A 12,362-nucleotide genomic window follows, 5' to 3' on the forward strand; every position below is an offset into this window, starting at 1 on the left:
ATGTTCTGAACAAATTCCTTCTTGCCAGTGAGGAGAATTTCCTGCCACTGCAGTTCTTATGCTAAAAGTAGAAATTTTCATGGCCCATGCCAGGATCAGTATCTTGTTACAATGATCTGTGGGGTCTGTATTTTGTGTATTCAGGTTCTTAGTTTTTCCTCTCATTAGATACCCTATGCTCATTATTATGAAAATGCATATTTTTGCCAGTATGTGTAGCAGCATAATTTGTCTTTTGTGTGTTATGTTCTTCCTTCCTTTTCAGTTAAACAAAGTTGTTAGCAGAGCCAGCCTGTAAAATAAATCTTTGATTTATTTTTTTTCTTTGCTTGTAAGTATTCTTTTGTTTGTATTAATGAAGATAAGGCTGGAGATGTGCTTTCCACTTGGAATAGAAAATGCAAGCTCTGAGGTGGTATTTGCATTTATTGATCCAGGCACATCTGCTGGCATACGATGGTGTGTGATATTTTTGTCCTTACCCACCTTTGAACTGGAGAACATGGCAGATAAGCTGTCTAGTTTGATTGGCATATCCTGTGGAAAGGATTTTCAATACATAGGATCAAATCCTGTACCCTAAACTGCTTTTGCATTTCGAAAGTATGTTAGAGACTTCTCTGAGTTCATCTGCTATATTGGGAGTTAGTTTTAGGTTTAAATGCTTTCCTTGCTCTCATCAAATCATATGGGCTATCTTCTTCTTTGGCCAATTTTAGATGCACTATATTTGCATTGTGCATCTCAATATTTTCCAGAGTGTTAAAGTGAACTTGGGAGTTTCATCATCTGTGTGGAACAGAGTATCTTGATAGATAATATAAAACTTAGGCTGTCTATAAAAGAAATTACAAAACTACAAGTACTAGGATTAATCATAGTGGTGAATTTAACCGGTAGAAAATCTTGTGTCTTTTATTCCTTTTTCTTTGGGATCAGTTTTAACAATGGCTCTACAGGTGCTCTAGGTGGTAAAAAAATATAGGAAAGCTGATTTTTGAAAACAACTCTTCAGTTGTTTAGGAAACTGTTTTTTATTTCTGTTCACAACTGGCATCTGGGAGTCCAGAGACTAGATTGGAATTTGATGGTTTTTGTGTGCTTCTTGAAAGCTCCAAAGGACTGCCCTGGCTTTGTCGCTAACTTTCTTAACTCAGTAGCTTTTCTGTAGGTAGGTAACCATAACTTAAACTAATTTGTATGCACCATATGCAGTCCCTGCTCACTTCAAAGTGTAATCAAGTCATGAACTAATTACAATACCATATTCCCAAAGAATGTAAATTTAATTTCCCTTCAAACAGAATGGGAATGTATTAAGCAATTCCTTTATATGAGAGCTGTGGCATTCAACAACATAATGCTGATGCTTCAAACAGAAGTGAAGTTTTTAACTTTTGTGGACCTTGTGACCTTTTTCCCTATGCATCTTCCCTTTTTATTCTTGCATCTTGAGTTAATTTACTGACTGGATAACAACATTAAAATATTCAAGTGTAAATTAAAATGTAACTGTTGGGCTTCAGATCGGAGATCACTCTGTGTTATTGTATGTGACTTGCTTCTTTATAGTGTTTTCAGAATTGTGCTTCCTAAGGCATTTGGATCAGAAGGAAATTGTGTTCTGAATTGAAGGCTCATAAGGTTCAGACTCTCACCAGATGATTTCTTTAATACATCGAAAAGTAGATGTGCAGAAAGTTCCCTACAGGTTCTTAGCATCACTGTGCCAGGGAGTCCACATAAACTCAGTTATATAAGAACGAGCAAAGTGAAGTTGTTCATAAAATATTTTATTACCTTCAGTCTTTGCAGCAACTTCAGAGTTTAGATAATAAACCTTCATAGAAGTTGCTAGTCTCTACCCTTTCTCAGAACAATGATTCACATTGAGTCAAACCACTTATTTTCTTTCTCTTAATTTTAAGGCAGAAGAAACATGTTAGGGTTGACTTTGATCCATGCCTGGATAGTCTGATTTCTAAAATGCAGTCCTCTTGCTCTTCTGAGGTGAAATTGTCAAGGCACAAGACTGTATGTGTTAAACCCAAGTAGTATTTTAAAATTAAATGTGGGTCAGCTTCCAATGAAGTATGTAATTGTTAAATGCTAAAGGAAAGAGCTTAGAATATCTTAGTTTATATTTTAAAGTATTCCTTTTAGATGTTAATTCATTAATACCAGCAGTTTATTTTTATTCATATGACTTTTCATATGTAAGTAGTTGAAGCTGCATTATTTTAATCCTTTCTTTGGTTAGGGAGAAAAAAGCCTGCAGGTGGAAATCAGAATGACATACATATTGCTTCTCTCCCAAAAGGCACGGTATCTCTCTCCTATTGATATGCAAAATATTAAGGCAGAAAATAAACCAAATTGCTTTATGTGTCAAAATACTGTAAAAAATATATGCTTGGGTGATGCATGAAAAAAAGTGTGGGTCCACTTCAAGCTGAACACACTTGTAGTGTAATTTGCCATTAGTCTATTGTGGGTCTTTGGGGCTCTGCAGACTCTGTAAATTTGGTTCCCTTGGGAACCATCAAGCTTAGATGTGGCTTGATCCTTAGTTGTAGTTACGGGATAGCACTGTTTGGACACCCAGCTGCATGAGTCTTAGCCTTTGCCTGAGTTTGGTGAAACGCTTTCTTACTCTTGCAGCATTTTACAAAGTGATTTTTGGGCTATGAACTATACAGTGAAATGTTGTAGTAGTACATGGTGCCGCAGTTACAGATGCAGTGGTGTGTCTGTTAAACAGCTGTGAGCTTGCTGTGACATTCTTCACGTGCCAGCACAGGCCAGAGGCATTTTGGAAGTGGTGTAGTGTTGCTGTTGCTGCCAGGAAAAACCCAACCCCCAAACTAACCCCACAAAAACATCAAAGCAAAGTAAGATTGATCAGACATGTAGTGCTTGATGCTGTGCTGCTGGGACTGTGCACAGCTCCTTGAATGGGTCTGGTGCACACACCTGCTTGGAGAACATGCAGGAAAGCTCAGGTCTGCCTGCAGTTTGGGGAGATTTTTCTTGGGAGACCAAAGACCTCTCAGAGCTTAGTGTAGCTTTATCCACCCACTGTCAGTGGCATTTCCTCAGCATCTCCTTGTCTAGTTTTTCTCACAGCATTTGTTTTCAAGGTACTACCTGAGGCAGTGAAAAGAGTTGAGTCTGCTGAAACTGGCAACATGGTGATAACTAGTCGAGTTTCTAGCTGCATGTGCATAAACAGGAATTTAAAAAGACCACTGCTTTGTGGCTACTGGGTCGTGAGTGCACATGTCAAATAACTTTCGTCATCACATCACAGAAAGTTTCTTGTATCTCTACCACAGAGTTCAAGTTAATGCTGTCTGATTTAAATTCCAATCCAATTTGTGTGTGTTTGATTTTTTCTTTCCTTTGATTGCTTTATTCATCTTTGCATATCTCTGTAATAGCTCTGAGTCTCTAGAGAGTCTTCCATTGGATATGGGGGCTGATGTGACTGCAGCATCTGGTGACTGAAGATGGAGATTCAGCTCCTGTGTTCTATTCTGGCCATGAATCAGAGAATGCAGCCCTGAGTGAAAGGACAGTCCAAGCTGAAGCTGCAGCCAGGGACTACACCCAGGGAATGAATCATCACTGGGCATCTTGTTTGATGCTTGGGAGGTCTATTAGGGCTTTTCTGCATGGATGAATGCAGGCAAACTCAGACTCTGAGCTAATCAGGTGCAAGATGAATCTGGTCTGTTAGTGCTGTGTCTCAACTATGCTGGTTTACTCTGCAGCTGCAAGACACGTATCCTGGAGCTGCCTTGAGGAGTGTGGGGCTGTTGGGGTGCACCTGTGTTCTTAGACATGCCCAAAGACTCCCCATGACACAGTTTTCCCATGTGTAAAAAGGCAACAATAGAGCTCCTGCCTGTCCCAAAAATGCCCTTGGCAAACCAGTGAGGAAAGTGTCACTAGGTGGTGAGTTCTCACAAACATTATGAAAAAACAGGAAGGCCTTTGTTATTAGATTGATTGCAAAGAATCTCATTAGCTGTGTTCTCTTCTCTTGCTAGTAGTTTCTAGAAAAGTTTTTTCCAGACTCAGTTTGCTGTGATGGGAAGCTGCTTTAAATTTCTTTTTTTCTTTTAATAAAATGAGATGAAACATTTCTTCTTAAATTATAAAGCCGCCCCCCCCCCCCCCCCCCCCCCCCCCAAGAAATCTTCTTTCAAAGGAGAAGATTTTGGTTTGGTTGCCTTTTTCCCTCTTGCAAAATGTGATATAAGAAAAGCAGAATTTTGGTAAATAGTCCTCATGTAGCAACCTGATGTTGGCTTCCTTTGGAAATCTGGACCTGAAGAGACCAGTAGTTGTTTGAATTGCTGTAGCATGAACCTAGCTTGCACAAGCATGTGGAGGCTGATGTGAAGAATTCAAGAGCGTCTTAGGTAGATGTTGGATGCTCTGAACTAAAACATTTGAGATTTTAAGCTGGGCTTCACTTCTGCTCAAAGTGCCAGTGGAAGCAGTGGATGGGAAACAGTGAAGGGAGTCAGTGGGTGTGCTAGAGTCTGGCCCTTCTCTTCCCAGTTTCTGGGGAAGCAGGAACTGTAGTTTTGTTGTTTTTTTTTTTTTCCTGCTTCAGCTTGTGGGAGGCTGACAGTATTTCAGCAAGGAGTAAGGTGTGAGTAGTTGAGGTAGCCATGGAGCAGACTTAATAGCCTGAGGATTAAGAGTGGAACTGAAGGAAGGGGTTGGACTTTGCAAGGTGGATAAACACACCCAGACAGGTAACCATTGCTTTAACAGGTGTCCTCTGCTCCCAGCTCCACTCCCCCTGCTTACCTCATGCCAGATCTTGTGTCTGGCTGTCTTTTTGCCTTGCTGGGACAGTTTGCTCAGGCCTGGAGTGAGGAATCTAGGGGGCAGCAGAGCTGGTGTGGATGGAAGGAGTGAGTGGGAGAGTATCTTTTGGAGCAGTTGAACATTAGGTTGGCTGTGCCTTCTTGTGGAGCTTCACCCCAAGGAAAAGCTCTTTGTTCCCTGCCTGGCTCCCTGGGCATCCATTCCTGGCTTCTGTAGGCGTGTCACCACTGTGTGCTGGCAGCCCCTCCTCTCAAAGCCAGCTATCTCCACTGAGGTTATTATCTCATAAGAGCCATAAATGAGCTCTTAATTCTTTGACTTACATTCAGTGAAAAAATTAACTAATTTATTCTATAAAATATGTAGTACTTGCAGTATTACATGTAAATGTGTGTATTGAAATTCTAACCTTTGCATTTCTAAGTTTTTTTTTGTTTCCCCCTCCTCCACATGCAACCTCGATACTTTACTAATAAACTGCATAAAAAGTATTACTCGAACACATTCAAATGCATATTTCTTGGACATAAAACTACCTTTCAGTGAAATGCCAAGTACTACTTCTCCCAGGTTACTAACATCTTGCAAATTCAATATTTGTGCTCCTGAACACATGAAGAATTACCAAATGTTTCCATTTAGGTATATTACTTTTTTTGAAATGAAAATCTCTAGGACTTCTATACCGTTTTTAAAACCTTGCAATTTTTTTTTTTAAAGCAGATTATGAAAATATTTATAATGTACATGTCTGTCCAAAGACTGTATTGCCTTTGTAGATGCACGGTCTTATTATATCTGAATGACTTAAATATTTTTGTGGCAGTGTTGTGTATTGTCTGGCTAATTTGTAGGAGAAAAAAGGAGATAATCATGCTGCTTTTTGCAAAAAATTCAATAGAACGAGAGAGTAAGATCTAATATTAAGGCTTTTTTTTTTTTTCTTAAGAAGATATTCTTCAGTAAATGTACCAGCACATTTTTGAGAATTACCATACCTTTATTCTGCATGTGTCTCAAACAAATGAACTCTTTTTTCATATTAGAAACTTCATGTTTACTTAAGTAAGCAAAGTAGGGCTTTAGACTCACGCTGTGGTGGCTGTAACAGTGCTTTGCTTAATGTAGAGTGATTGTGTGAATGAACAAGGTTTTAATCTTCTAATACAGTGACTTTTACTGTGACTGACCAAATCTCACAAGAATTTCAGGGACATCCTGGCCACTGTTCAAGCTCATGTGTACCATTGCCCTTCCCACTCATGATCACATAACTGGCCTTTGGACAATCAGGATTTGCTTGCATACTTTGCTGACGTTAATTTTGCATGTCTTGTTTTAAACTGTATTTTAAATTAGTTTGGCAGCCGCATGCAGGAGGTGGTGGCATCGTGTGTACCATGAGGGCTCTGCAGTCTCTGAAACCCAGATGGGGCCTAGGAGTAGTGCAGGCAGTCTTGCCTGGCTTTCTAGTAGAACTGGTGCTAACACTGTGGCAAGAGTGAGGATGGCTGCCCAGCCATCACTCGTGTGCCCCAGGGCTGTTTAGGGTGCACGTTTCTGGTGCCAGCAGTGTGCTTGCTGGAGGGAGAAGAGGGCAAAATCTGTTTTGTGGGGAAGGGGTTGCTGGAAGCAAAGTGAATTAAGAGGGCTGTAAAAAATTGATAAAGATAGATAGGACTGTCTGTTTTTATATTCTACCACATAACATGGGTTTAAATGAATTTCCCTATAATTTGTCTTCAAATACCGACATTTAACTCTTAGGCTGTATAAATGAACTGGCTTTTGCTAGAGTAAAATTCATGCCCTGCGTCCAGGCTAATATGTTCACCTACTATAAACATTACTGCCTATGGTTACAACTGGAATAAAAAAATCCTTTTATATACATCATAGCTGGCAGAGACTCCTGAGACCACCACAAATCATTTCAGCCTTTTGGTGTTCTCTGACGAAATGAACTGGAATGTAAAACAGCTCCGGCTTCAGGCAGGCTGGCTCTGGAAAGCAATTAGCTTGTTAAGACCATTGTTTGTACCCTCCCATATTTCCAGGTGCCGAGCAAAGGTGTTATGAGAGCTCTCCTGATTGATTTCAGCATTGGGGTTTATTAACCTTCCATTCCTTCCTAAAATGTTTTGCTTATTCTCTTGGTAGCCTTTTATTTAAAGGAAAGAAAACGAACCAAACAACAACAAAAATGAAGCCCTGGCAAGGCCACCCCTCCTGCAAAAGAATAAGAAGAGAGGAGGGGGAGAGAGAGGGAAGGCAACAAAACCGAACAAAAAAAAAAAAAAAAAAAACCCTTAGGGTCATAACAGGGAATAACAAAGCAGTGAGTTATTTATGCAGCCATGATTGGCAAAAGTGATTGCAACATGAATTTGCCCAGAAGCAATGATTAGATCATAAAAATGTTAAGGAAATCTGTAACTCAACACCATTTTAAAGATTGAAGAAGTTTTTGTTCCCTACCTTAATTGCAGTGACTTGTTATTAAAGTATTTATTCAGAGTAATCTCTTTGGACAGCGAGCCCTTATCCCATCTGCATGCATAATTAAAAGTGAGGGGGGAGAGAGGGGAGCATAAATGGTTTACCATGCTACATGAGCAAGGGAGGGAATTACACAATGACAGGTGAAGAGCAGATTTATCTCCTGTTGGAATTTCAATGCTGCAAGCAAGGCAGGACACTGTTGCTAATATCCTTGCAAACACCACAGTTGCTGCTTCTCCAGATTACTGTCCAAAAATTATTGCTGGTCTGTAAAAGGCCTCTAGCACTGCATCTGTGGCTATGGGGTTTTGAGCCATTGGCACTCAAGCAAAGAGATTGGATTTGGGTATGTGGGCTTGTGAATTGATGTCTGTGCTTAAAAATGGACTATTTACTTACTTGGCTGGCTATTTATTTATTTATAAATAAACATTGGTAATGGCTGGCTTTGCTGAATACAAATAAGAGGGTTGTAGTTGTTCCAGCTGAAACAATGTCATCACCTGCCTCCTGCTGCTATCCCTTTTCCAATGGTAAAAGAATTTGGTGCAATTCTTCTTTTTCCACTCTGAGTAAGGAAGAAGTTTGTACTTGAACATTCATCTCTAGGCAGATTTATCATCATTAGGAGCTACTCAAACACATGGTATCTGTTTTCAAATTGAACTGTTATGGATCTAAATCAGATTTACACAGAGTAAGTTGGTATATATTTGGCTCTAACTGTTCGCTAAAGAGTGTTTTTCCCTTAACTTCTGATGTCTCACCTCTGCAGCAGCAGTACAGAGAATGCCAAGAACTTTTGAGCCTTTATCAGAAGTACCTAGCTGAGCAGCAAGAAAAACTATCACACTCCCTTTCTGAACTCAGTGCTGCCAAGGAAAAGGAGCAGAAGGTAAGCTCTTTTTTTTTGCCATCTCTTTTTTATTTAAATTACCAAGTGAAAACATATTTTTGAGGTTGTGAGTGTATTATCTTACATCTTACGGTGTTGAATAGTATTTTGTGATTGGTTTCCCATGAGTCCTTGCCTTAATCCAAGGATTGCAGGAAAACAAAGAGAAAAACCCCGACAAGTTTTGGGTCAGTAGAAGGGGTGAACTTAATTGACCATGTTGTAATGGAGTAGGAATCATGGTAACCCACACCTTTGCCAAGGAAAAAGTTGAGATGCTGTTATGTTTCCTGTTCTGTTATTTAAACAGGAAAATAATTGCAGTCACTGTAGATATAGCCTTTCACATTTTCACTGTGGCTTTTGATGATTGAAAAGGGCATTACAGATGATGTATTTGGTCAATAAGAGCTTTCTCAAGTCTGTAAAGCAGCTCATCTGATTTGAGCTATTTATAGAAGACCTGTAGTTCTATAAGCAGTTAAAACCAGAAAATGTTTACTAGAGATATGTGTTAAATTAAGTGGTAAAATGTTTCTTGTATGTAGGGACCCAAAGCCTTGAGAACATGGTTGCTTGAGATTTTCTCTTGGCAGCTAGGTGCTTGGTTTGTCCCTGCTGATGGCAGATTATACCCTGGAAGAGAAGACTGCCTATGCAAGTGCTCTACCCCATGTTCTTGCTTGCTGTTCTCTGGTAGCAGCTTCCATCTGCAGATGACTTCCAGAATCCATCCTACCTAAGACCATGCCTTTTTGTAGAGGTTATGCCCTTGATCCCCTCTTCTTCTGGAACAGTCTTAAAAGCTTATTTATAACAGGGCTAGAAGTAAAGTCATCAGCACAGAGTATCCAAAAGAAGGTCTCAGTGGTTCCCTGCTGTCAGAATTATACAAGCAGATCCTGCTTCTCAGGAGACTGGAGGCTGTGCAGGAAGGAATCTTTTAATTCTCTTGGGAAGCAGGTAGGAATACTCTGTGACTTCGTTGGCATCAGGAATGGGGTTTTTTTTGGTCCTGATTATGTGTTCTTTTAGCAGCTTTTTTTTTGGTCCAACATTGTTGGACATTGAGCTGTTTGTCAGGCTTTTAACCTTTTATAAACATTTCATTTCCATTCTTTTGTGTTTGTATCTGCCCTCCATTTTTGTGATGGCATTGAGTTCAAAACAAGAATATCCTCCCAGAATGGATGATGTCTGTGTTGCTGCTTGTATGGCCTGCAGCTTGCTGGGGATCTCCATGTAAAATAGTCCAGAGGAGTCCAAAAGCACTGTGGTAGCTGTATTTTCGGTGATGCCAATTCTTTTTTCAGGTTTTGCCCTGACTGTTTCATTTCTAGCCTTTTAACTTCAAATACATTTATCCTATACTAGATTAGCCCTTAGTATGGAGGGATCCAGTGTCATCACATCTACAGGACAAAGGCGCATGGAAGCAGATAATAGGAAACTTTCAGCCTACTGACTATCAAATTATTTCAACAATCCATGTTCATCTCCTCTTGTTCTTCTGTCTTCCTAATCATTCTATCAGTGTATACATAGAGGCTTCTTTAAAATTGTTTTCTGATTTCATGTGCAATGTTCTATCAAGCTCATCTTTGATTCCATTGTTTCTTTTCTCTATGCTTACAGGTGCTTTTGTCCACAAATGCAAATTCAGATATTATATCGAGGTTTGCCTTGACATTTCATTTATGGTTACATACTCTACAGCTCCAGCCTAGCAGGTCTGAAATTACCCTAGTCCTCTTGTTGTGTGCAAAGCATTGTAGGCATAGATAAAAACCTGTCAAAACATGCTTCAACTGTTTTTTTCTTATAGCGTGCAAAGTGTTTCTGATGTTCCTAGCCTTCCTCTTCAATTTTCTCATTCTTTGCATTTGGCTTTATAAATTATTACCATTTTTCACCCAAACAAGCACTTTGTGCTGTGTTTCTCCTCACACTTTAGAAACTGTGAAGAGGTGAGCAGGACTGCTGCATTCTGTCCGTTCTCTCCCTCACACCTTCCTTCACCCTTCATGGGATGGCTTTTCAAACCCAAGAAGGGTCACTGGACTGCTCTTGATGGGACTTGGTGTTATTTTGGCACATCTTTTAATACCTGAACTTGGAGCTCTTAGTGTCCTGATGGGTCTCTCTTGGAGTGTTTTTTGATCTCTTTGAGTGTTGTCTTAACACAGTAGTTCAGGCTGGCATTGTTCCGTCTGCCTGATGGGGTCTGTTGAAGGGGAACAGAGCAGGGAGGGATTTTGGAGAGGAAAGAGTTGGAAGAGGACAGACCCAGAACACTCTCCTCCTGCTCCAAGTACTGCCCATGCCAGTTCCTCCTGCCCCACTGAAGCTTTTGTGCTCTCCCTTTCTGTTTTAAGGTGGACTTTGACAAGAGCAATTTTATTGAAATGTTAGGATAATGGAGGTCTTTGTGAGTTTTGTTTGAGTCCAAAATCCATTTGAAATCTTTTCCTTTTCACTTGATTTTCTCTGGGTTAAGGAAATCTTGGATATGTGTGGGTTTAAAGCAAGATAGCTAGTTTGTCACATAGTTTTCTCTTTGTAGAACTGTGTAGGAGACATAATCAGTGTTTCCTATTACAGGACACTGCTGATCTTACCAGGTCTCTGTGTTTCGATGTACGATGTTCCAATTTTCCCGTCTCTTGCAGAAACATTGGACTGCACAGCTGTACTCCATAATGAAGCACTTCTTTGTTCTGCCTGTTTTGAGCTGCTCTTTCTTGTTTCTGTTCATTTCCCCCCCTTTTCTTTACTTGTTAGTTTGGAGTAATTTCTAGTGCTACACCTGTATCTTAACGCCTCCTGCTTCTGCTTTTCACCTGCCTGTCTCCCTCATTCTTACCTTACCGTAATTTGGATCGTGAGCTGTCACTTTCCCCTGGGCTTAGATATGTTTCCAATACAGGTATTTGGAAACATCTCCTTTCAGTGTTTAAAAGCTGGGTTTTCTGTCAGAATAAGACAATTAACAGGTCAACAGAACAGCAGCTTACCAAACATCGATGGCATTGTTGTAAAAAGAGGTGGAGTTCTACAGGATGTAAATGACTGCAGTAGCTGTGTCCATGTGGCTGAAATGCAGCCCTGGTTTGTAGCTGTACTGAACTAATGCAGACACTTTGGTGTTAACTTTTATTTTTGTCTGTTTTAGTATCACCAAACGATAGCAGTAACTCTGAAGCCGTGTTTTCCTCTTAGCTAATATTGCCTCTTTATAATGAAAGTCAGCCCTCAAAATGTAAAGAAGCATCCTGGTAGTAGTGAAATAAAATTGCTGGGAAGATGGTGGTAAGATGATTTAAGTCAGAACTCTCGTGGAGTCAATAATCAGTAACTGGAACATGGAACTTCCTTTTTTTTTGTGAGATAAAGTTAATTCCATTTGAAAAGATACTTAAGGTGACATGAATTGAATTATTCAAACTGGCCTTCTCAGCATTAACTCTAGGTTAATATCTCATGATGCCTCTGGTTTCATTATAGGAGTTTTAAGTACATAACTTTTTATAATAAATTCAATACCTAGAAGCCGAACTGAAATTGGTTTACCTTCTACTAACCCATAAAAAGAAGCATTAATTGTAAAGTGAATATTAAAGTGGTCACTAAAGTTGACTCAGATTCAGAGAGATAGCACTTTGGTAAAGGGAGAGCTCTACTGAAAAAATAGGCTTCTGCCTTGCTGTTAATAGAAAATATAATTCATAGTAAAATGTAGTTAAACTTTTCTGTCAAAAATGATTTTTGGACATCCTCTCTGCAGCACCCAAACATTCAGTCTTTGCCATTTTCATATGCTTTACACAAACATGTAAAGAAAATTGCCCTTGTTCTAGGTAATATGTCTGACCTAGTTTATATACTCACTACTTCACTGCCATCTTAAATAGTGTCAAGAATCCAGTTTGATTTAGCACATTCTGGCTGATGAATCTGTAGATGTTCTGCACTGTAGGGTAGGACTTGAGGTGCAAAAGTTGGACAGGCAGCTGAGTTTCTGCAGAACTGGGGTTCTTGAGCTCTATCACCTTAAGGAAAGATAATACCTGTAATCTTAGCACTGCTTATTAATGTTAATCTCTGAATTTACAAGTACAGC

The 12,362-nt window shown here is 39.7% G+C and overlaps 1 protein-coding gene across 1 annotated transcript in view; it reads left to right on the top strand.

Moving 5' to 3' along the window:
- KIAA1328 (KIAA1328 ortholog) overlaps positions 1 to 12,362 on the top strand; it is a 171,673-nt gene that overhangs the window by 60,905 nt on the left and 98,406 nt on the right. Inside the window, exon 6 of the mRNA XM_059836712.1 lies at positions 8,115 to 8,242. Coding sequence (XP_059692695.1) covers positions 8,115 to 8,242 — 128 coding nt within the window. The remainder of the gene's footprint in view (positions 1 to 8,114; positions 8,243 to 12,362) is intronic.

This window comes from Haemorhous mexicanus, chromosome Z, assembly GCF_027477595.1.
Source record: "Haemorhous mexicanus isolate bHaeMex1 chromosome Z, bHaeMex1.pri, whole genome shotgun sequence".
Taxonomy (NCBI): Eukaryota; Metazoa; Chordata; class Aves; order Passeriformes; family Fringillidae; genus Haemorhous; species Haemorhous mexicanus.